This window comes from Pteropus vampyrus, unplaced genomic scaffold, assembly GCF_000151845.1.
Source record: "Pteropus vampyrus isolate Shadow unplaced genomic scaffold, Pvam_2.0 Scaffold44, whole genome shotgun sequence".
Lineage (NCBI taxonomy): Eukaryota > Metazoa > Chordata > Mammalia > Chiroptera > Pteropodidae > Pteropus > Pteropus vampyrus.
In genome coordinates, this window is record NW_011888825.1 from 6,028,802 (window position 1) to 6,052,467 (window position 23,666).

Sequence of the window (23,666 nt, forward strand, 5' to 3'; positions counted from 1 at the left end):
TCTTTGATATGCAAACATCTCCCCCAAAAGGACGTAATTATTTATGGAGATGTAGCCTTTTGAAGGAGAGCTCTGACTGGTGGGCTTTGAGGCTTCCCACCAAAGGAAAGAGAGTCCAGATAAGGAGGGGCTGTGCTGATACACATCTTCCTCCTACCCCTCCTCCTTCCTCCCCTGGGAAGAAAACTGCTTTAAAGAAGAAACTTCCCAGAGTTACAACTTGCAGTTTCAGTTACAACTCTCAGTATGAGGCTGTGGCTCCTTAGTCATTGTCCATGGTCAAGTTTTCCAGGAAAAGTTTCTTTCTTGTCCCTGGGTGTCTCATCCTTCTGTAGGAGAAGAAAGGAGAGAGAATGGGCTGTAAATTTGGTCTTTTTACCCCTGAAGGTTCACTGTAGTTTATAAGGTCATGAGGTAGAAAGACACCAGGGAGCTTTCTGTGGTGCCGACTGTGGTGGGTATTGAGGGTTGGTAACCAGTTTTCAGAGAAGGTAAGGATAGGCTAGCCCACACTTGTCATTACAGAAATGCCTCTGATTAAAACTGTATGACCGTGGGGCCCACGCTTTCTCTTTCCCCTGAATTCTCTTTTAGAAATGCTTTAACTCTTTGGCCTAGAGTCCTAAGTGCCCACTGAAACCTGGAAGAGACACCCCCTCCCCACAACCTTCCAAATCTAGCACCTCTAAGACTTGTCTGGCAGCTTTGGAATTTGCTTCTTGGAAGATCGCCTCCCCTCCATGTCACGTTTCCTTTATGTCACCTCGCCTTCACGTCATCTCCCTTTCATACCCCCAGCTGCCCTTTCCACCCTTTCAGGTTAGCCATCCGGATGGGTTTCCTTGACTTTCCTGTGATGGGGAGATTGAAGTGCTCAGCTACTGCTGAGCCTAAAATAAAGCCCTAGTTTCTATTGCACTGGTCCTCAGGTCCCTCACTCCCTCCCCTAGGGACTAGGCAGGGTAGACCCTGAGGCCTTTGTGCCAAGGAAGAAAGGCTGAGGGAGGAGCTTGGGCAGCCCCAATTCTTCCAAGTAGTCACAAAGCCCAGTAACCCAAGGGCATCCTTTTGTAAAATAAGACTTTTTTGTTTTCAAAAAACATTTTCAAGGCAGAAAATTATTCTTTGTCTTGCATGTCTAAGGTTAAAGCATGTTACCTTTTACAAATCTCACTTTTATCTAGAAGGGAAGAATTTTCCTTTTTCCTGAGTAGTTGGATGGGGGTGAAGAAGTCAGTATGGATGAGGCAAGCTGATGTGCAGTCTGCTTCTCAGATAGAGCCCTCTGTCCGAAGTCGCAGAGTGAAAATGAGTGTTAAATGAAGATACCTATGTAGCGGCCTAGGCTAAGGGTGTGAGGGTGTGAGAATCCATTCTTCCCCAGGGAGAAAACCATAGTTCATAGAAAAGATTTTATTTTTTAGAGCAGTTTTAGGATCACAGCAAAATTGAACAGAAAAATACAAAAGTGTCTCATATGCTTCCACCCTACAGCCTCCCTCACTATCAACATCTTGTACCAGAGTTGCCCATTTGTTGTTGGCCTATAGTGACACATCATTATCACCCAAAGTCCATAGTTACATTAGGGTTCACTCTTTATATTGTACATTCTATATTTGGACTAAAGTATAATTACATGTATCCATCATTATAATATCATACAGAGCATTTTCACTGCCCTAAAAATACTCTGTGCTGTTGCCTATTCATCCCTCCCTCTCCCTCTCCTTATCCCTGAGGATCCCAGATTTGGAACTGCAGATACATGGACCAAGTGTGGTGTTTTTTGTTTTGTTTTGTTTTGTTTTTGCATGCTGGAGAGGAGGGATATAACCTTCCTAGAAATCCTGATTGTGCTGTTTCTAAAAATTTTTCCTTGTTGTACTTTCGTTTTTGGAATTCTCAGAGGCAGACTTGGGCTCTGTGGAAAAGCTAAAGATGATGCAGCATTACAGTTTCCTGGCTGTGCCCTTGGGGTTATCACTAGAACATTTTATCAGCACTGGCAGACCATTGCAAACTCTTCTGCCTGCTCATTTACAGGCCAGGAAGCTGAGCCCTAGAAAGTCAGGAATGTGGTCATGAGGACATGCCAATTAGGAGCAGGACTAGAAGTAGAAGACTAAAAGAGACCTTCATGAAAACAACTTGTCCATTTTTTTTTAAAGCAACAGTAAATAATTCTGTTATGTCAAAATTTCTAAGTCTCTATTGACCATTTTCTCATTTTAATCAATATTTTCCTCAAAACAGTATCAAGACAAGAATTTAGGCAGCCTCTGGCCGTTTATAAGGGAACCCGTTCTGTAGAAATTGCTTTAAGATCTTTATTGGACTAGCACAAGGGTGAGATTTTGTACTGATAGCAATGTTCTATGTCTTGATTGTGGTGGTGGTTGTTACACAATTCTATGCATTTGTCAAAGTTCATAGTACTGGACAGCAAAAATGGTTATTTACTAAATGGTTGTCTAGTAGGTTAAAAAGTAGATTTTTTAAAAAGAAAAACGAAATCTTTGTTGCAATCCAGAAAATGTAGGGTATTCTGCAACCAAGCAAGGAAGTCATTCTCCCAAAGGGAGAGGGGAAAAGAGTGGGTGAATGTTTCTCTGCTCTTTTTGATTTTCCTCAGAGTGGGAGATGGGCCTATCCCAGCCCGATGTGGCTTGCAGCTTAGTCTCCTCTCTGAAGTTCATCTGCTTCCATCATCTGTTTTGTGTCAATGTCTTGGTATCTGCTTGGCTCTAGTGAGTTAGGTTACACCCATTTTAGCTATCTTCCTTTTTCTTGTTGTATAATTTGCCAGTTCAGACAATTAGTTAAGTTGCTGGACCATGGGGTCAGGCATGTCACTCAAGAAAAGAAAGAAGCAGAAGAAGACAGGGCAATGTTTGCTACTGGAGAATAGCAGAATTATAGGGCTTTTTAGATCCACTCTGGTTCATTTCAATTTCTACTCATTTTGGCCTGGAGGTTTGTTTTTAATAGTATACCTCCAGCAGTAACACAGAAGGGCCCCATGGAGACTTCGGGTGTTCAGTTGTAAACTCTGTGCTTCTCCAAAGCCCTGTAACAGCCAGTCCCCAGTGGGAAGTTGACTCTGTGGGTCATGGGCTCACCTCCTCAGCTGACTTCTCTAGTCAGCAAAGGCATAGGGAGAGGGGAACTCTGCGACCTGAGGTTGGAGATTTCAAATCTTCAAACCTGATTCTTTTTTTTTTTTTCTTAATTATTGATGTGACATTGGTTAATAAAATCATGTCAGTTTCAGGTGTACAATTCAGTTAATATGTCATATGCATATTTCATTTTATTTACTACCCAAAGTTAAATTTCCTTCTGTCACTGTATATTTGACTCCCTTTATCCTTATCTAGCTCACCTGATTCTGGCCATTCTCCTTATCTACTCTGTCTCAAGATTAGAAAAGGGGAAAAGGGCCTTAAGGTATTTTTTGACATTAATTCATTTTAATTTCCTAGGATTTTTTAAAAGGGAATTCAGTTTCACTTTAAGCCACAAACTTTGGCAAAAACATAAATCAGATAATCTAGCGCTAGTACTATTATTCACCTGTTTGTTTTGCTTTCTTCTGTTTATATTGATGTTATCCAGCTTTTGATGATGAAAGAATTAGATGCATCTGTGAGTCTTTCATTACCACACAAGTACAGGTCCCCTTGTCTGTCTATTAGCTTCAGTTTGCCTCATTTTGTTTTGCTGGTAGTCCGATTCGTATAACTCTGTGTGTGTGTGTGTGTGTGTGTGTGTGTGTGTGTGTGTGTGTGTGTGTGTGTGTGTTTAGGGCAACAAATGTTCTTTTTTCTCTTTTCATTAAATATGACTGTATTCATTTGTTCAGGTTGTTTTATTTGTTCTCTGCAGTTTGTAGACCACTGGGACATACCCCTCACTCACTCTGGGACCTGGTCTACTTTCAGCAGAGAGAGTATGACCCATAGTCCCTAGACTTAACTGTAGTTCTTTGACTCAAATAGTAAGTCTTGGATTAGCTGAACAATTTTCAGTTCCAGTCACGACATTGTTTTCTCAATTTTTTGTTTGCCTTCTATACCTACACATCGTCTCCTTTTAGGTGCCCACGGATATCAGCAGAATAAATGACTGAAGTACATGTCAGATGCTACAGATTAATGATTTCCAATCCTGGCTGCATGTTGGAGTCTTAAAAGATTCTGTGTTGGGGCCCTACCACACGGGCCTGACTCAGGTGGTCTAAGGCAGGGCCCAGGCGTTTTAGTTCAAAGTACCCTATGACTTCAATATGCAACCAGGGGTGAGACCAACTGCCACAGAGGCGGCCCATCACTTTCTGTGTGTATCCTCAAATGTGTTGAAAGCCTGAAACACCCCTTCCAAATCCTCCTGGTCTTGGGTTCCTGCTCTGTGGCCCCGCTCTTTGAGATTACTGGTGTTTGTGAAAGTTTATCGAGCTTGTCATCCCCAGGCCAGAATGGGGTGACAAGCCTGCCTTGCCCCATAGTTCTCACTGAATGAAGAAGTGGGATCTTTTATGTTTTCTGTCATGGGTGTCACTTGTATCGCCAGTTAATAACTTCTAGACTTGTCCTGGAGATGCTTCTCATGGGGGTGAGCATGTGCCTTCCTCAGGCTTCCACTAGAGATACTGTCCAGCCTCCTCAGCTTCTCAGGTACCCATTGGTGATATATGCCAGGTGCCAAAGAGGTGTCTCTTCTTGCCTACATGGTAAAGAGGGGAGGAGGTCAGGGCCAGAGAGTGCTGGAGGGGGTGACTGTTGCAATGATTGCTAAGATTTCAGGCCCCATAGAATGCAGTTAACAGTGGGAGTATATGAACCTAAGAGCTTTATTGTTTTGAAATCTGTCTCAGTTTAGAATTATGATTGCAGTCATTTGATTCTAGCACTGAAATACCTATTATTAAGATCCTAATCTATGAACAAGAGAAAAAAATACAGGTATCTATTTAAAGAGAGGACAGGTATGTGGTGCTATGTGCTCTTCACCATATTAAGAAGAAACATAGGAGGTCAATGAGGAAAAGGTTGTGACGAATAGGAGAGGAAGCATACCAGGGGCTGACTCTAGGTCCCAACTCTTGACCTACAGGCCAGTGACCCACCTCCAAGCAAGTCACCCTCTCTCCTTTAGCCTCAGTTTCTTCATGAGTAAGTTGGGAACTACAGTACTTATCTCAAAGGCTTGTTGTGAGGGATTATGTCAGATAATATCTGCGAAAGTTCTTCTGCAAGCTCCAAGCTCTGTATAATTATTACCTATGACTATCAGTTTGAGAAATTGGCTTTCATAATAAGCAGCTCAATTAACCTGCAATCTCTCTGCTGGCTCAGGAGGATCTACTGCTGGGATGGGCATGCAAGGGCTCACATGAGTGTCTCGACCTCAGCCACATCCTCAAACTTTCTTCTCTCAGTCACTGTTATGCTCAGAGACATTTTGAGTGTGAGGCCAGGAGAGTGTGGCCAGTGAAGGGAGGAGAAGAAGGAAGTGGACCCAGGAAGAGAATGAAAAGCGGTTAGCTCCAGGACCAGGGGATGGGAGTGGGAGTAGTGAGAAAAGAGTGGCTGATGTGGAGAAAGGCTGTCCAGAAGAGTCTCTGCCAGGAGCTGTCCACATGCCTCTTAATCTGTGCTGTGCTCTCACCCAGGGGTCTAATGGGGAGATGCCAGTTCCCTCTGAGCCCAGTGCCTGTGTAGGGGATGAAAAATAATTTTTTCTCTACGTTTTTGGGGTCTTGACTGAGATCTCCATGCAATAAAAAACAGATTAACAGGAGAAAAACAAACAAAAAATTAACATATATATCTCCAGTACACATGGGAGAGACCCAGGAACACTGAGCAACACCCCAAAATGGCCCAAGCCATAACCTTAATTCTATCTCCGGCTAAAGACAAAAGAAAGATTTGGGGGCATGAGGAAGGCCAGTTCTGGTAGGTAACCAGGAAAAACACAGGGAACAAGGGTAAGGTTGTTGTGCAGATTTAAATCCATGCCTCTCCGTTGATGAGAGTTTCTAAAAATTTAGTCTTGTCCTCTTCCTGGAACAGAGAGGTAGACATCCTTACAAATGGAGATTTCCTTTATTAATGTAAATGTCTCTTACAAATGATAAGTTTTACTTAGGTTTTCAGAGTTTTTCCTATGTCTGTTATTTCTTAAAAATAATCAGCCTTAAATAATCCTTATGCCAAGGATGCATATTTTGGGATGGCAAATTCTGCTTCACTTTACCTGCCACAGAAGCACCCCTGGAAGCCAGCAGAGAGGATTCAGGAAGCATTTGCTGAAATGATGGAAAGCTTAGTTGTACATCTCGCCCATCGGCAACTCATTGTCTACAGCCAAGCACACCAAGGGGAGAGTGGCTGTGGAGCCTCCAGTGGACAAGGGCCGAAGAGTCTTGGTGTCACAGCAGTAGCTCCCTGGCTATTATCGTGATAATGAAGAAAAGTCCTGAGGTCTCTGAATGCTTTCTGACATGTGCGTGCAAACACAGACTGTCTTGGGGAGAAGGGGCCCCTGGAGCTGGTACCCCAGAATGGCTTCGGTGGCCAGCAGGCAGTCAAGCACAGGAAATCTGCCCACAGCTCAGAGACTCTTTGTTTATGGCTAAGGAGGCTTTGCCTTTGGACTGGAGGATAATGAGGTTCTACCATGTCCTTTTTACCAGTCCTATGATGTGGTTTCTTATTGGCAGTTGCCCATTTAGCTGTTATGTTCAGTTCCTGCCAGGCCCTTCTTTAAGGATGTTGAGAAAACACAGGCAGTAAATGTTCAGAGATGGTTCTCGAGCATCAGGCCGAGGGCAGAGTCTGGTGCCCTGCACCTCTGTGTCTTGCAGGAGCTGAGTCTTCCCTATTACCTCTCTTGGGGTAGAACCACATGAACGACCTGTATGTAAACTTTGCTTCCTTACTTCCTTGCCAAGATCCTGTCAATAGAAGATCATCGATAACATTTTCTACACCAACTAGCTACCGGACTTGGTACCAAGGTTAACTTTATAGTTCTCTAAAACCCTAGGTGGTGGATGCCATCATTTTTTTCATGGTATATATGAGAAAACTGAGGTATGGATAGGTTAACTGACCTGTGACCTATGCCGGATCACATACCTTAATGGGTGGGGATGCTGAGAGACAAACCAGTGGCTTGGATTCAAAAGGCCATGCTGGGTAAGACAGACTCCGAGGACAGACTCAAACCCACCCCTCGGCAATGGCTCTGAACAACTTTGGGTGTTGGGTTTCCTTTAATCATTGTGGTAGCACTTTGATTCTGAATATTGAGCTCTTGTAGACTGTCTTTATAGCCAGTTGTAGATGACTTAACATGGGGAAGAAAACTTGGACTTTATCTGACTCAACCTACTTTTAAGTAAAATGCAAAATAAGTTGAGATTCAAGACTCTCTTTAATCCTCCATCTCATTAGCCTGATGGCACTGCGACATTAATCTAAGTAGTTAATGGACAAAATGGGTCAATCCAGCTTTAGCTTAAGCCAAGGGTGGCTGCAGTGCTGCCAAGGCAGTCTTCCTTCAGGAAAAACATCTTCTGTTACTAGCCGTGAAGGAGCGCCCTCCAGGGAGTTGCCCTCGCTGGACAGTGATAGTGAGCTTGTATCGTCATTCCCATACTTGTAGTCAATGCAGGACTTGTGGTCTCAGTTGATTAGGGATGGTTCGAAGCTGGAAGTTTAGAATATCCTACTAAGAGGTAAATATTTGCTCAAAAATGATGTAGAAATTGTCTTCTTTTTCTTTTTCTTTTCTTTTCTTTTTTTTTTTTTTTTTCTTTTTCTTTTTCTTTTCTTTTCTTTTTTTTTTTTTTTAAATTCTTGGGCCCAGGTAAGAATTGATCAGAAATCTCTATCCCATAGCTAAAAGAAAATTGTACATTTCTGACCAAAACTGAGTGTCCAATTATTTAACACATCTCCTTTGGATGTATATACATGAGCATGTGCTCAACTTTGGTCCTATCATGTGCTATAAACTGTGTGTTGAACACTATAATAATGACTGTATATCAAGTATATACCATATGTCATGCATGTTCAGAATATATTATGACCATTAATTGTTTTACTTCTCATTAAACTCACATGAGGTAGATATTAACCCCTTTATTTTTACAGAAGAGGAAAAGAAACCCACAGCTTCTAAGTGTCAGAGCTGTGATTTAATTCATGCAGTCTGACTGCCAAGCCCATATTCCTTAATTGTTAAGCAAAACTGGTTCAGTTTTATAAACCTCATAACAACTGAATGAAGTAGGAGGAATTATTCCCATTTATTCCCATTTCGCATATGAGGATGCTGAGGCTCAGAGAGCAAATATGGCAGTTTTACATTATTGATTCTTTTTCTTGTTTTGTTTTGTTTTGTTTTGTTTTGTTTTTGATGCTAATTGTCACCACAAAACTGCATATTGGTCCAATTATGGCCTGTAGCCACTGTAGGGTGTAACAATTTTGCCTACATACTTTTGCTTGATTAATGCTGCAATAGTATCATACAAGTGTTTTTTTTTGTTTTTTGTTTTTTTTTTCTTTTTTTAATGGAATCTGAAGTATTTGGGGAAGCTTCTAGATTTGTGTCTTGGGAATTTCCTCTTTGCAAGTTTGTATCAGTTTATACTTCATCTGATTTCATTCAATTTTTTGGCTGCTGTATACTTTGTTGTCTTCAGGTATGCTTTTTGGAAGAAAGGTGTTTTGTCAGTGGTCTCTGTGATGAAGCCAGTACAGCTTGGCTGAGCCAGGGTGACATGTGCCCACAGCACATTTACCCAGGGTTTGTGAGCACCTAAAGGCAGGGAGGGCTATGGGCAGAAAAATCTCTGGGAGGCCCAGGTGCTATTATTTAGGAAAGACACATACCCAGAGGCCAAACATCTTTAGTTCTGACATCAGATGTTTGAGACTGTCTAAAAGTTGGATACCCTAAAAAATAAGTGAAGAGGTGACATCTACAAAAGGATCTTAGAGTAACCTGTATCTTACTGTTTTTACCATGAGGAAGGTGCCTTTACATTTTAGTTAGATAGTGTCTGGCATCAAACTTCAGATGGGACATTACCTTGCTTTCATTTTTTCATGTTTCTACAACTTTTGGGGGGACGGGGGAGGTGGATCACAAGGTTAGTAGTGTTAGTAGTGTTGACAATGAAATGCGTGATCAAAGAGGCATCATATTCTGACCCAGGTTTGCTCTGTTTGCTTTTCTCAGGGACCTGATGCCCCGAACCCTGGAGGGGCAGATCACCATGGAGAAGACGCCCAGTTACTTTGTTACCCGGGAGGCGCCTGCGCGCATCTCGGCCATGTCCAAGGACACCAAGCTCATCGTGGTGGTGCGGGACCCGGTGACCAGAGCCATCTCGGACTACACGCAGACGCTCTCCAAGAGGCCTGACATTCCCACCTTCGAGAGCTTGACCTTCAAAAACAGAACCACGGGCCTCATCGACACGTCGTGGAGCGCCATCCAGATCGGCATCTACGCCAAGCACCTGGAACACTGGCTGCGCCACTTCCCCATCGGCCAGATGCTTTTCGTGAGTGGGGAGCGCCTCATCAGCGACCCGGCGGGCGAGCTGGGCCGCGTGCAGGACTTCCTGGGCCTCAAGAGGATCATCACCGACAAGCACTTCTACTTCAACAAGACCAAGGGCTTCCCCTGCCTGAAGAAGGCTGAAGGCAGCAGCAAACCCCACTGCCTGGGCAAGACCAAGGGCAGGACCCACCCCGAGATCGACCGTGAGGTGGTGCAGAGACTGCGGGAGTTCTACCGGCCTTTCAACCTCAAGTTCTACCAGATGACTGGGCTCGACTTTGGCTGGGATTGAAAGCATCGGGACCACGCAATTTACCACTTGGCTTATATATTGAGAGAGATTATATGTATGTAAAATGTACAGAAATCTATTTTATAATAATTTATTTTTAATTCATAAGCAATTAATTCACTAAGCTGCCTAGCCACACTCTTTAGAGAGTTAGCTTCATAATCTGTTAACATTCCAAAGTGTTTAACTCTAATATTTTTTTTCCTTACAATTGATGGTGCTTCCATTCCCCCTCCCCTCTCCCCATTATATTTAAAAAGAAGAAAAGCACAACTTGAGATTTTTTTGTTGTTACGGGTATGCAGCCTTCGATCGCTGTCTGAATTCACTTGCCATCTCCTTGTGTCTTGGGTCTCATATCCCAGCTTCCATTTCTCTTCCTGCCTGTGTACCTCGTAGGAGTGCTGAGCTGCCTCAGCAGTGCTGCACTCTGAAGGTGAGACCTCATGTAGCAGCTTCTTCGTCAATGTGATGCCATTTCCAAGGACATAAATGCCAGACTACCAAGCTAAGTTTCCCCCACATCTGCTCAGTACATGGGGGAATCACTTCCTTGGCAGGAATATCCACATCCTTTTAGAGCCTGTGTGCCAGGGTCCGCTTACTTCAGACTTTGAGTTTGAGGGATAGCCCTGCATCCTCTTCTGCCCCAGTCCATTAACCAGCTTGAAACGTATGCAAATGTCAGCCCTTTCTTTCCCAGGTCATGTGTATGCGATGCTTGGGTGCTGCTTTAGAAATAAAGACAGTCTCTTCTAATTTGCATGAGAGTGCACCACACTTTGTTCTCCAGGCAGACAGTTCTGCTTTGACACACCAAAGAATCTCCTAGGCTAGCAGAACCACAGCCACAAACTAAGGGTGCCAGGTGTTGAGACCCAAAGTGGTCAGGTGCATCCAATGCCATCATCGTCTACCAAGGTGCTGTTAGGTGCAGAGTCAGCCATGTGAGGCACATCTCAGGATGCTGACAGCCTCAATGGAAGGAAAGAGAAAGACCTCTCAGAAAAAAACAGGTGCCTGGCAGAAAAAGGGAATTCTTGCCCCTCTGCTTGATGTCTGGAACTCTTCTCCTTGGAATTCCCAGCTCATCTCAGATTGACAACATGGTCTATTGTAGCCAACAGCCAAATGGCGAGTACCAGGAGTGGCCCTTGCAAGGACAGGCTGGGAAAGCTGTCCACATGTTGCCTGCAAGCACTTAGCACTTGAGCCTGACATTTGTGCAGCTGTCCCTTGTTTTCGCCAGGTCTTGGCAGAAGGGTTGCCAGCATTGTTGCTGCTAATGCAGATTGCTCTCCCCATACCTCTCTGTTGAGAGAGGAATTGGGGATCTTTTATGATAACTAGCTAGTGGCACTTGGGTAACACATAGCAATATCACATAATGACATTCACTTTATCCTAAACCAGAATGCTTTTTAAACCAGAATGATTCTACCATAAAAGAATCGTTCTTTCAGTTACACATTCATCAAGGCATATGTAGGAAGATATACGTATTGTCAAAATGGTTGGGTTATGATATTTACAAAGGACGCTTTTGTATTTTGTAAGGGATAACTTGCTCAATAGAGTAAGAAAACTTACATGAAAAGAGAAAATATAATTCATCTTTAGAAACTGATCTGAGATGTCAATGGTTTTTAAATGATGTCTTGTTTGATCACCTGTTTTGTGTTCACCCACAAGTTTTAGCCCAGATCTAGCTAGGTTATGCTTAGCAGCAAAACTGTTATTAGGTTCTGTGTAGGAGGATGGGGATGGGGGCTCTGAGCATTCCTGAGATGTTCTATTTATTTCCTAGCTTTGTTACTGCCTCTACCAAGTAGTGTAGAACCTGTACTTAGGGAAATGCCATAATCATGACCTGGTTCTCCCCTTTTGCTGCTTGGGTATCAAAGACATCTGCATAAGGGTGCTAATTGGTCATGCATTTTTTCAATCAGAAGACTCATTTGAAATAAAACTGAGAACACCTCTTTTCAGTTATAGCATAACATTGCTCAGAGTAAAAGTCAATATCCATGTCTTCCACCTCATTCTGCCTTGTCTGCTTTCTGGCCACTCTCATGCTCTGATTGGCTCATGGTGGAGACTCGCAGGAAAGCTCAGAGGAGGGTTTGCAGCAAAACGGTTGAAAAACATGACCACGCTTTTCCTTCTCCTCAAGTCTCTGCCCTCTTTCCAAGCTGGATGACTTTTGATTAAGTTGTTTATTCCCTGCCTTAAAACTGAAACAGGAAATTTTCAGATAGGAGGAGGATCATTTAGTCATAAACACTGAAGTGGGCCAGATTCTATTCTGGGTCAAATCCTTGACTCTGCGCAGATGTCGATAACTAACACTGAAGGACTAGAGCAAGTTTTTCCATATAAAACAAATAAATCAAACATCCTGTGCATGTCTTCATAGGGGTCTAATAGCTTATAATTCTTGACTGATCTGGACACAGCTTTGGCCCCAAGGTTATACCCCATCATGTGATAGTTATTACAGAGCCCGAGCCCACGTCTTCTTCCTGGAGAGGTTAGGCAACACATCAAATTAAGCCTTGGGTTTCTTCCTGTTCTAGCAATCTGCAAGGCCACCAGCTTAACTTTTAGCTGCTAGAAGATAGACACCATTTCACATTTTGGCATTTTGTCCTAGCACATGTTTTGTGTTTCTTCCAGTTTACAGGAAAAGCTCTGATAGTCATTGGAATACTTTATTCCTTTCGGTTTTGTTTCTTTTCTTGTTAAAAACAAAAACATTAAAAAAAATTGGAGGTTTTTATTGTTCCTCCTATTACTCCATGCTTTCTTTGAGGCATTTGTACAGTAGTCTGTTAACTTGGTAGGTGGTACCTGAAAAGGTATTTAGGTGTAGTGACTGCGTAATAAATATTTAATTGGATGACGGAGGAGAAAGTGTCTTCTCATGGAATTCTCTTTGGAAGTCATTTTGAGTGACAGATACATTTTAGACCTATGGAGAAACAGTCTCAGATCCTACCAGGACATTTATCATAAGAAAGGAAAATAGAAGGTTCCATTTTAGTATGTATAAAATGTTGACACAGAAGTCAATGTCTTTTATCTTTTCAGTTTATCAAAAAAGGATGGTCAGTAAAACTTAAAGGTGTGGTTAGATTTTTTTTTACTTTTGTAACATTAATTTATGACTGAGTTTCATTCAGCCCTGTAATCTGAAATACTGTGCAAATTCTAGCAGTGTGTCTTCTATAACCTGGATGTTAGAATAGCCAATGCGTACAAAAAAAATCAAGTATTTTGTCCTATGTATAACACAAATTAATTTTACACAGAGAAAGATGTTTCTAGGAAAATGAAATTCTGATAATTCATACTATTTCTTTGTATGAACGAATAAAATATATTTTACCAACTTATGGAGAATTTTATGTTTTATTACGTGTTGTGGATGGACAAGAAAGCGATATTTTATTTAATAACTAATCACATACATGCACACACACCCCACAAACAAAGGGATTCTAAAAGCAGGTTGATCTTTCAGTTTGTAAAAGATCCAATTCGAATTCCAACTAATCCACAAATATTTGGGGTAAACTTTCATATATGACTCTGAAAACTGCAAGATGGATGAGAGGGCTTCTGTCCCCTGGAGGAACATATCTCCCCTAGAGGAAGTGCTGTTTATCACATGAATTCCAAGAACACCATGGGGGTTGCCATGTGTGGGGCAATGGGAGATATTGGTCAAAGGTACAAACTTTCAGTTATAAAGTAAACAAATTTAGGGATCTAATATCCAGCATGGTGATTATAGCTAATAACATTGTATCATGTATTTGAATATTGCTAAGAGAGTAGATCTTTAATGTCCTCACCACCAAAAAAAGAAACGGTTATTACGCGACACAATGGAGATAGTAGCTATTGCTATAGTGGCCATCATTTTACAATTCATAAATGTATCCAATCGACACATTGTACACCTTAAGCTTACACAATGTTAAGTGTCAATTAGTAAAACTGGAAAAAATTTAAAATAAAACATAGTAAAATACAGTAAATGTTTCCCATGTGATTGTAACAGATAGCCAAGACTGAGAGCCATTGTTCTCAAAGGGGTTTCATCAGCATGCCCTGGGAACTTGATAGACATGCAAATTCTCAGGCCCCAGCTCAGACCTACTGAATCAAAAACTCAGTTTGAGGTTTAACAAGCTTTCCAGCCGAAAGTTTGAGAAGAGACTTCGTATCACTTCAAAACTAGAGAGCTTGGATTCCTAATCAGGTACATTTTCCTCTGTACCTTGCTCTTCACCAATAAAGTCAATTACTAAGCAGTCAGCCCTAATCACTGTGGCTCTCCTTCAAGTTAAGGGAAACCCAGCACCTTCGATCTCACAGCATTTCAAAGAGTAGCCATATCTGCCTGGCTTCCCTCACTCCTCAGAGTCCTCTTTTATCAGGCAGCCTCCCAAGCCATCACCTATAATGTGTTCTTGAAACTGCCTGATGGAAAAGATAGACTTATATATCGTGAGGGATTTTTTTTAAAGAGCTAAAATCCTTAAATCCCTAATTTTATCTTACCTTCTAGATTCAATCTTTGACAACATATTTCCAGTACTTTGTATATAACTGGTAATTATTTTTTCTTATCCTTCACAACTGAATACACAATTGACTCCCTAAAGTCCACTGATGGGCCATCCAAGGTTAAAGATTCCATCTGGCCATTATGTTCTCAATTATAATAAGCTTGTCTAAACCCACAGCCTCTATCACTGGTATCTAGTTTTATTTTTCCATCCTCATTCATTTTTATTATTACCAGGTGTGAAACACTGTAAAATTGTTATGTTATTGCACAACGTCTGCTGTCATAACACATCTATGGTCACAAAGCCTGCATTCCCCATTTGAGAGCTTGAGATGTGTTTGTTCCCATCCAGCAGTTTATTTTTGTGTGAACTAAAAGTAACCAAAGGACCCCAGTGCATAGTTTCCTGAGAAAGATGAATATAAGATCCTGCGCCTGCCTTTATACCTGTGTAAGAGTGTTTGAGGTGGCTTTATGTCTTCCTTTATAGCCCCCAATGCTCCTCCCTTGCTGTGTAGAAGCTGCTACAGTTCCTCCATGGAATTCTGACCTCAAAACATCTAGGCCTTGCATACTTTCTCCTTCTATATATTTAGCAAGAGAAGAGATAATAGAAGACACCAAGTCTCTGTTGGAGTAAACACTGGGAAGGCTCTGGAACTTCTTGAGAAGGGCAATTATCTGATGGGAGAGATGTTCAGAGTAGTTGATTTGGGATATAATATTCCATATGAATTGGAGCAAGAAGAGGCTGGAGTCAGAGATCAGTTGATTCATTCAATAAATATTAATCGAATGCCTATTGTTGCTAGGGACACAACCCTAAATGAGACACATTTCCTGCTTCAAGGAACTCATGTTCTATGGGAGGAGGGGGGAGCTGAAGATGTAACTCAAATGCAGTGTGATAAGGGCCACAACAAGGTGCTGTGGGAAACCAAGACAGGAGTATCTAACCTAATTTGGGACAAGATAGAGTAAGGGTAGGATCAAACTTACAAATCTGAGAGATGTAGTCAGGTAATTGAAGGGAGGGTGGTAGAGAAGAAGAAGGATAGATTTGTGTGCAAAGATCTAGATGTGAATAAATATGGCCTGTTGGGAACTGCAGGCCACTCAATATGGATGTAGCATGGAATGCGTGGGGGAAAAGGAGAGGATGGTCTGGAGGGATAAGCAGAAGATTCTATCATAGGCACATTAACAGCAGCCCAGCTGCTTTTGAGCTTAAAACAGTTTTTCAGTTGCCTACCTGACATCTCTATTTGGGTGTCTCCATATCAAATAAAAACATGCCCCATATTGAACTCTTTGTTATCTTTACTAAATCTTCTCTCCTAATCTCACCTGCTTGGGAGTGCTCAAACTAGAAAACTTGGAGTCACTATTCGCATCTCTTTCACATTTCTCATGTCCAGTCGGTCATTAAGTCCTGTCAAGACAACTTTCAGGAAGTCTCCCAAGTCTATTCACTTTTTTCTATCTCCTCTGACACTACCACCTGGTACAAGCTGACATCCTGTCTTACTTGACTCCTGCAGTGGCAAGTGTAGTAAATCCTGCAATGCCTCCCACACATTTTCTCTTGCTCCTTCCAATCTATTCTGCTCATAACTATCTGCAGAATCTTTTGAAAACTCAGATTAGATTGTGTACTCTTCCACCTAAAAAAACTAAGTAGCCACCCACTATGTTTCAGATAAATTCCAACTCCTTAATTTGTCATGGAAGTTCCATACCCAGCTTCATTTTATCCCCACTTCTTATTGGTCCTCATGTTTCAGCCACAATAATCTTCTTTCAGTCCCTGGGAAGAGCTACATTCTCTTTGTGAATGTCTTTCTCCCAACTTCTTGCCTGGCTAACTTATATTCTTCTTTCAAGTCTCAACCTACCCACTCCACCCCTCATCAGCATGAATTCCCCAGTGAGGTCTTCTCCAACTGCCTGTGGTAGACAGTTACCACAAGGAGCCACACCTCCTGGTACTTGCACTCTTGGCTAGATCTCTTCCACACTGACTTGGTGGTAGGCCTGTGATGGTTTTAACCAATAAAATACAACAGAAACAGGGTTGCCCCATTTTAGGACAAGCCCTTGAATGGCCTGGCCACTTCTGCTTCCGCTCTCTTAAAACACTTACTCAGTCTTGGTATGCTCCCCTTTGGAACCCAGATGCTATGCCATGAGTAGCCCAAAACACTCGGAGAGATCATGTGTAAGCATTTTGGTCAACAGTCTCAGCTGAGCTCCCAGCAGACAGGCAGCCTCAACTGACAGCCATATCAGTCAGCTGTCTTGGGTGTTTCAGAGCACGCAGCCTAGTGCAGCTATAGTCAACATCATGTGGAACAGAAGAACCACTTAGCTGAGCTTAGTCAACCAATGAAATTGAGAGAGATTCTAACTGCCTTTTGCCTTAAGCTACTAAATTTTGGGGTAGCTTAATATGCAATAATAGATTATTGGAACAATCCCCAATCTAAATGAACTTCTGCTCTTATTTTAGCTCAGCTCAGAAAATCCAATTCCCTTCCTTCACTACACTTGCCACAGTTTATATTTATGTATGTATATCTGTTTGCTTGTTGCCATTCTCTAGCACTGGGCTTATCTCCATGATAGCAGACTATGGCTTCTCTTTCATCAGCAAAGGATCTTCAAGACAACTAATAGTATTTAAATGTCTGTTGAATAAAAGAATAAGGGACTTGGATTATATCCTGATGGTAAAAGATACAAATTTTAAACAGATGAATGATAACATAGTTTTATATGAAGAAAAAAGTGATATTTTAAAATCTAGCTTTTAATGAGGGCAGAAAACTTCTTAGCTTTTCTTATGGTTGAGAAACCATAAAGACTTTGGGTTTTGAAGAGAGAAGGCTTTGGGCTAAGTCTGGGTAAGAGAAGAAGAGACAAGAGAGGTTAAAAGTTATTGAAAAATAATGGTAAAAGTAACTTCGTTGGGCAGAGAAAAAAATACATTAAGGGATTTTAATTTTTTTGAGATGGGCTTTAGAAAGGAATTTAAGAAGACAGGAACCTGGCTGGGGTGGGGGGTGGGAAGACATGGAGGGAAATTTGGATCTGAGAGTGTCCTCCAGGGACATGGAGAGAGGCAGGTTTCCAAGGGAGACATGTATAGATTCCCTATTGTGGAGGAGCAGTTAGGCCTATGTATTAGCTTCCTGTGGCTTCTATAACATAAGTACCACAAACTGGGTGCCATAAAACCCAGAAATGTATTATCTCACAGTTGTAGAGGCCAGACATCTGAAATCAAAGTGTGGGCAGTGCCATGCTTCCTCCAAAGCCTTTAGCAGAGGACCTTTCCTTGCCTCTTCTGGCTCTGGTAGCCCAGGAATTCCTTGGTGTCAGCAAAACTCCAATCTCTGTCTCTGCCTTCACATGGCTGTATTCCTTCAGTGTTCATGTTTTCACATGGCATTGTCCTCTCTGCACATGTCTGTGTCCGTATTTTCTTCTTCTTCATATTGGACCCCACTCTAATGACCTCAACTTGATTATATCTGCAAAAACTCTATTTCTCAATGTGGTCACATTCACAGATACCAGGAATTAGGACTTTAACATAACTTTTTTGGGGATACAATTCAACCCATAACAGTTTGTTACTCAATTTAAGTCGTTATTCCCCTCCAACATACAACCCCAAAGCCTTTTTTAACTACCACAGGTTTTGTGAACTTTTACAATAGAATATTGAAAACCTTTAGCTCTGCCTTTTGGCATGAAGAGAAGATTTGGAGAATTGAGTAAGAGAGAAGATATACACCACAAAGGACCCTCAGGACATGTGAGCCTCAAAAGTAAAAAACAAGAGCATGACTTCCTGCAGTTATATTCTAGTTATCTTATTTGGCTATGGAATAAGAGTATGAACTTGGAAGACTATGGAACTTGGAAGAAAATCAAGTTATAATCAGATTAGCACTTTAGAAAGATGATGCTGGCTGCTGCATGGAAAATAGATTGAAAAAATTAGAAGTAGAGATCAAGGGATGAGTTAGGGGCTGTTGAAACGATTCAGATGAAAGATGATGGTGGCCAGGACTAGGGTGATGGATTGGAGATGAAGAAAGTCAATGGGAACCACAGAGAGCTGACTGAAGGAATTTAGAGGGCAAGGAGGCATCAAAGATGACAAATAGATTTATGGCTTAAAAATCTGGGTGTATATCAATGCTAACGCTTAGCTGGGAAACTAAGAAGGCAGGGCACTTTACTGCAGTAACACAGACACTAAGAATGAAGACCTGGCTGGGGTAGTAGCTGGGGTAGGGGTCTGGCTGTATGACCAACCCCTGTGCTTTTTTAGTTGGCCTGCTTCCCCAAATGTCGCTGTCAGATTGAATGAGCTCCTTAAACATCTGAGAGCTTAAAAGGGAAGATTGAACTGTTGGAAGTCAGAGAAAAATCTTAGCTGAACTGGGGACTCCGGGGAAAATTGTATCATTTTATTGAGTTTTTAATAATAATTGCTTGTCGCTTATAGGACTTTATTTCAATATGTCAATTTAGCTTTTTTTCCTTAACGATCCATGGATAGAAACACATGTCATTTATAACTTGCTCAATAGTTGCAGAACATTCTTAAGTGTTCTTTAAGGCTTCTTGGGCTCCTAAGGATCCAGGTATTTGGGCAGCATCAAAATAATATATTACATGTGAGTTAAGAAATAAGTGTTTTGAATCAGTGATTGGTGACTTGGTTTAATATGGTACATCATTAAATTAAACCTCACTACAATGTGTTAATTCTAAAGCATCTAGTAGGTAATCATTAATATCTGACAAATTCATTCAATGGGATAGACTATCATATATATGATAATCAATGTCTATCTATTAATCTATATCTATTCTGTATATCTATCTACATCAGCTATATCTATATATCTATATCTATCTGTATCTATCTATCTATCTAATCTATATCATATGTATCTATTCTATATCTATATCTATCTATATCATCTATATCTATCTATGTCTATATCTCTATATCTATATCTATCTCTATCTCTATATCTATATCATCTAGATATCATGAGCAATGAGCTCTATTCAAGGCCTACAAGTGCCATTTTAATGATCCAGAATGTGAAGGTCCATTTGGGCCTTTGTCTTCTGCTAAGATAACCATTTACTCATGTCTTGTTGGGGTTTGATCATTGGTTCCATGAGGAGACAGGAGAAGAGAAACCTAGAGGCTTGTGAGGATAGGAATTGGTTGGTGTATAGTCTCACAATATCACACCCTTTTGTCCTCAGTGTCCCCAACTTGAGTTTCTTATACCTTCTTGCTGAAGGCTCAGCCCATTCTATTTCAGGTTTGGAGCTCTGCACCACCACTTACTAGCTCTATTGCCTTGGAGAAATTACTAAGCCTCCCTGAACCCAAAATTCCTTAACAGTAGATTAGCGTCAATGATATTGGCCTAACAGGTTTATAAGGATTAAAAGAGATTTTTATCTGCAAAATACTTATCATACCATCTGGCACATCTAATATTTGATAAAAATTGCTTCCCTTCACTCATCTTTTCTTGACTTAATTTTGATCAAGATGAGATGAATATCTAAAGCATCAGGTTCATTTTTGGTGGTACCAGAAAACAATTCTATTTGTATAAAGCTAATGTTTGGTATTCCAGGGTAAGTCCTTTACCCCCACTGACTTTAGACCTGTAGGAGTCCCTCCTGCACTTGCCCCATTGGCCTAGTTGGTATGAATGGGATTTTACCTAGTTTACCTGCTTTAGGATTTCATATTTCCTCTTGAGTTAGAGACTGCCCTGGACTATAACTCCAGAGGACTCTAACTCTTACATTTAGCTCTGATCCTTATCATTCTCTAGCCAGGGGCTTGAGCCCAGCACAGTGAAGCCAGTCTGTGCTCTGGAATTCTCACCCTGCTGCTGACAGCTTTGTGCTTTCTTGGCCATCTGATTCCCATGCAGTGCCACTCCTAGGGATTAAACCCCTATATGAGTTCCTGACCCACGGCACTAGAAAGTCAACCTGCAGCTGGGTGAGTTCTCCCAGCCCCCACCCCATGCAACCCCTCAGCATCTCTCACTCCTGCTCTACCTACAACCACTGGCAGCCCAAGGGGACATTGTGGCAGAAAGGTTGCACAGGCACCCAGGTGTGAAGAGATGATGCAAATGTTGACTCGACCTGTGCCTGTGAAAGTGGGCAGATAGATGTTAAATCTAAGGTTATAGAGGAAAAACTATTGACCCAAGTGATGAATATGAGGCATTCTAATCCCTCACAGATGGGCACTCTTCAGTTGATCCTCTTGCCCTGCACAAGGAAACTCGTCCATTACCTTCTCCCTCACCATCTCCCTCACCACCTCCATCGCCTGCAGTTTCTCTCTCTCCAGACTGCCTGCAGCCCCCACCACCCCACCCTTTTTCTCCCTGTCCCTTCAGTCTTTACAGCCCAGCTCAAATCCCATCTTTTTAAAATCCATTTTGAAGATTCAAGTGCACGTACTGTCATCTCCTTTCTTTGAACACCTGCCGCATATTTTCTCAACAATACACTCTTCAGCACGTTGTAATGCAGTCCTCTGTCCGTCTTCTAATCATATCCATTGGTTTATTCTTTCTGATGGTTTCGTCCTCTAAGGGTTTTTGTAGTCCTCCCTACCACTCTGTCTGCCAACACCACATCAACCCATCTTGATTATAGGAAGAACCTCCCTGTAGGTACCTGTCCCTGGTCCCACCTTGCCACAGTGACCCTCCTCCATGCACTTAGTGGGGCATTTCATATTTGATGTCAGAAATGGTTCCTACCATTTGCAGAAACTGATCTATATTATTCTTCATGTGACAGCACAGTTTGTCATGATCTGGCCTCTGCCTGCCTCTTCTCCCTCTTTCCTAATGACAAGAAATAAAATTCTGAGCTGTTCTAAATTAAAATTATAGCAGTCAGTGAGAGAGAAAGAGACAGAACAGTTAACCTGTTAATAGCTGTGGACCAGCTCTGACAAAAGACTGCTCACATTCCTTAGCATATATTAAAACTTCAGATTAATTTCCATGGGGCTATTTTCCCTATTATTCTGAAGAGAGACTAGCTAGGTGCCTTTGAACCCCAGGAGTCTCCTCTTGTTTACACATGAACTTTCTGGACTTGCCCACAACCTATCCAAGGAAGCAAACACTTCTTCGCTGGACTCTGAGCCTACCCCAGAACTAGACCTGAATCAACTTCTTCCATCCCCCCTGTCTATAGCTAATATAAATTCTTTCAAAATGGCTTATGTGTTTCCCCTCCATGGAAGTTAAAATTTTTGTTTAACACTGTCTTCATCAGCTTCCGCCTCTGTTCATAAGTTACTCCCCAGCTACACCAAGTTGTATTTTGTTTCTCAAAATATAGCATATATCTTCACAGCTCCTTGCTTTGTGTGAGCAATTCCGTCTTTCTTGAATTCTTCCCCTATGCCCTTTCATTTTCTGTTCACTCGTGCTTTTTTCCTTTTTCTATATTTTAAAATATATGAAACATTTTGGACAGTTTAATAACTATCTTATGTATACTTACCCAGATAAGGATATAGACCATAATCAGCACCCCAGAGGCCCCCTGAAGGTCCCTCTCTGATAGTATCCCCTCTCCTCTCCCCAGGAGTTACCAATATCCCAACAATTGTGGTAATAATTTTCTAACTTTCTTGAGTTCTGCTGCAGTGAATACGGGTCCCTAAACACTAGGATTAGTTTTGCCCATTTTTCAGCTTCGTGTGACTGGAATCATATTCTTTTGTATCAGTTTCCTTCAGTCAACATCATGCTGGGGAGCATCATTCATGTCGTGCATAGCTGTGGCTTTTCGTGATTCTCTCCTGCATCACATTCTATTCCATGAATATACTATATTTAATTGAGCTTCATCACTGTTAATGGACATTTGTTTTTTTTTAACCCTTCTTCCTTAGTGTCTCTCTACTACTAATCATATTATTTGAAGTTCATCTTCTTCTAAGCGAATATAAGCTGCATGAGAGCAGAGGCTGTTTTGTTCAATGCTGGATTCCCAGAACCTACACAGACCTGTAACACAGTGGGTACTCAAAATCGGTGTTGAACGTATGAATGTTGACTTAACAAACTCGTCCTCATCCTGTGAGGTGTTCCTCACACATTCCTTCCTCTTCCAAGCCCTCATCAACAGACTTCCAACAACAACAACAACAACAACAACAACAACAACAACAACAACAACAGCTCTAGTAGTTGAGTGCTTACTCTATGTTAGGCAGTATGTTAATGCTGCCAAACTCTTATGAGGTAGGCAGTCTTATTATCTCTATTCTACAGAATCAGACACCATAGTTTAGGAAAACTGTCACCTACCCAACAGTTCAGAAGGCAGGAGTCAAACCACTGATTGATTTCTGAGGTCAGGTTCTCTGTCCCAACAACATACTGACTCCCACTAGATTAATTCTGTCCACAGATGTGTTAGGTTTGGCCCACCAGGGTTTTGACATTAAAAACAAAATTTGATTGCAAATATTAAAGAAAATGGAGATTTTTCACAGGGCTGTTATAAAAATTCTTATCACCATATCAGGGATAGACCAAGGCGCAGAAAGGTGAAATAAATATCTAAAGTAGTTACACAGTTTCCAGGTAGTTCAGCCAAGTATAATTTACACTCCAATCTATGAAGGCTGTGCTCTTTCCAGTAGAATATTCTGCCTCAACACTTCCAAAGCAAATGAGAACAAGAACAGTGCACCTCTGGGACCATGAGTGACTTCCTCCTTAGAGAGCCGTTCACCTGATCCTGTTCCTTTGCTGCCCTTTCTCCCATGGCCTGTGGGCTGGGTTGCTCCTTTGAAGCTGTCCTAAAGATTAAGAAATCTATTCAAGCTCTTCATGGGCCATTGACATCTTTTCTTTTTGCTTGGTGTTCTGTGAATGGACTGCCTGTTTTAGAGGAAAGAAACATAAATAAGTTCTTGAAAAAATAAATTTGACCTGAAGAGTTTGCAAAATTCAATTCTTTATCATCTTGATCATCTCCAGTCCCTAAGCTGGTGAAACAACACTTCAAAATGTCATAAAAGAAAGGTGGCTGGATATGCAGTGATTAATTTGGAGGGCCTGACAGCTATGGTACTTAGCTTGGAATTTATGAATCAAAAGCTTT

At 41.5% G+C, this 23,666-nt stretch overlaps 1 protein-coding gene across 1 annotated transcript in view; it reads left to right on the top strand.

Moving 5' to 3' along the window:
* The window catches only part of LOC105291281 (heparan sulfate glucosamine 3-O-sulfotransferase 3B1), a 42,091-nt gene extending 28,816 nt beyond the window's left edge, over positions 1-13,275 (top strand). Inside the window, exon 2 of the mRNA XM_011358982.2 lies at positions 9,262-13,275. Within this exon, the coding sequence (XP_011357284.1) occupies positions 9,262-9,880 (619 nt within the window). The 3' untranslated portion in view covers positions 9,881-13,275. The remainder of the gene's footprint in view (positions 1-9,261) is intronic.
* The last annotated feature ends 10,391 nt before the right edge of the window (positions 13,276-23,666 follow it).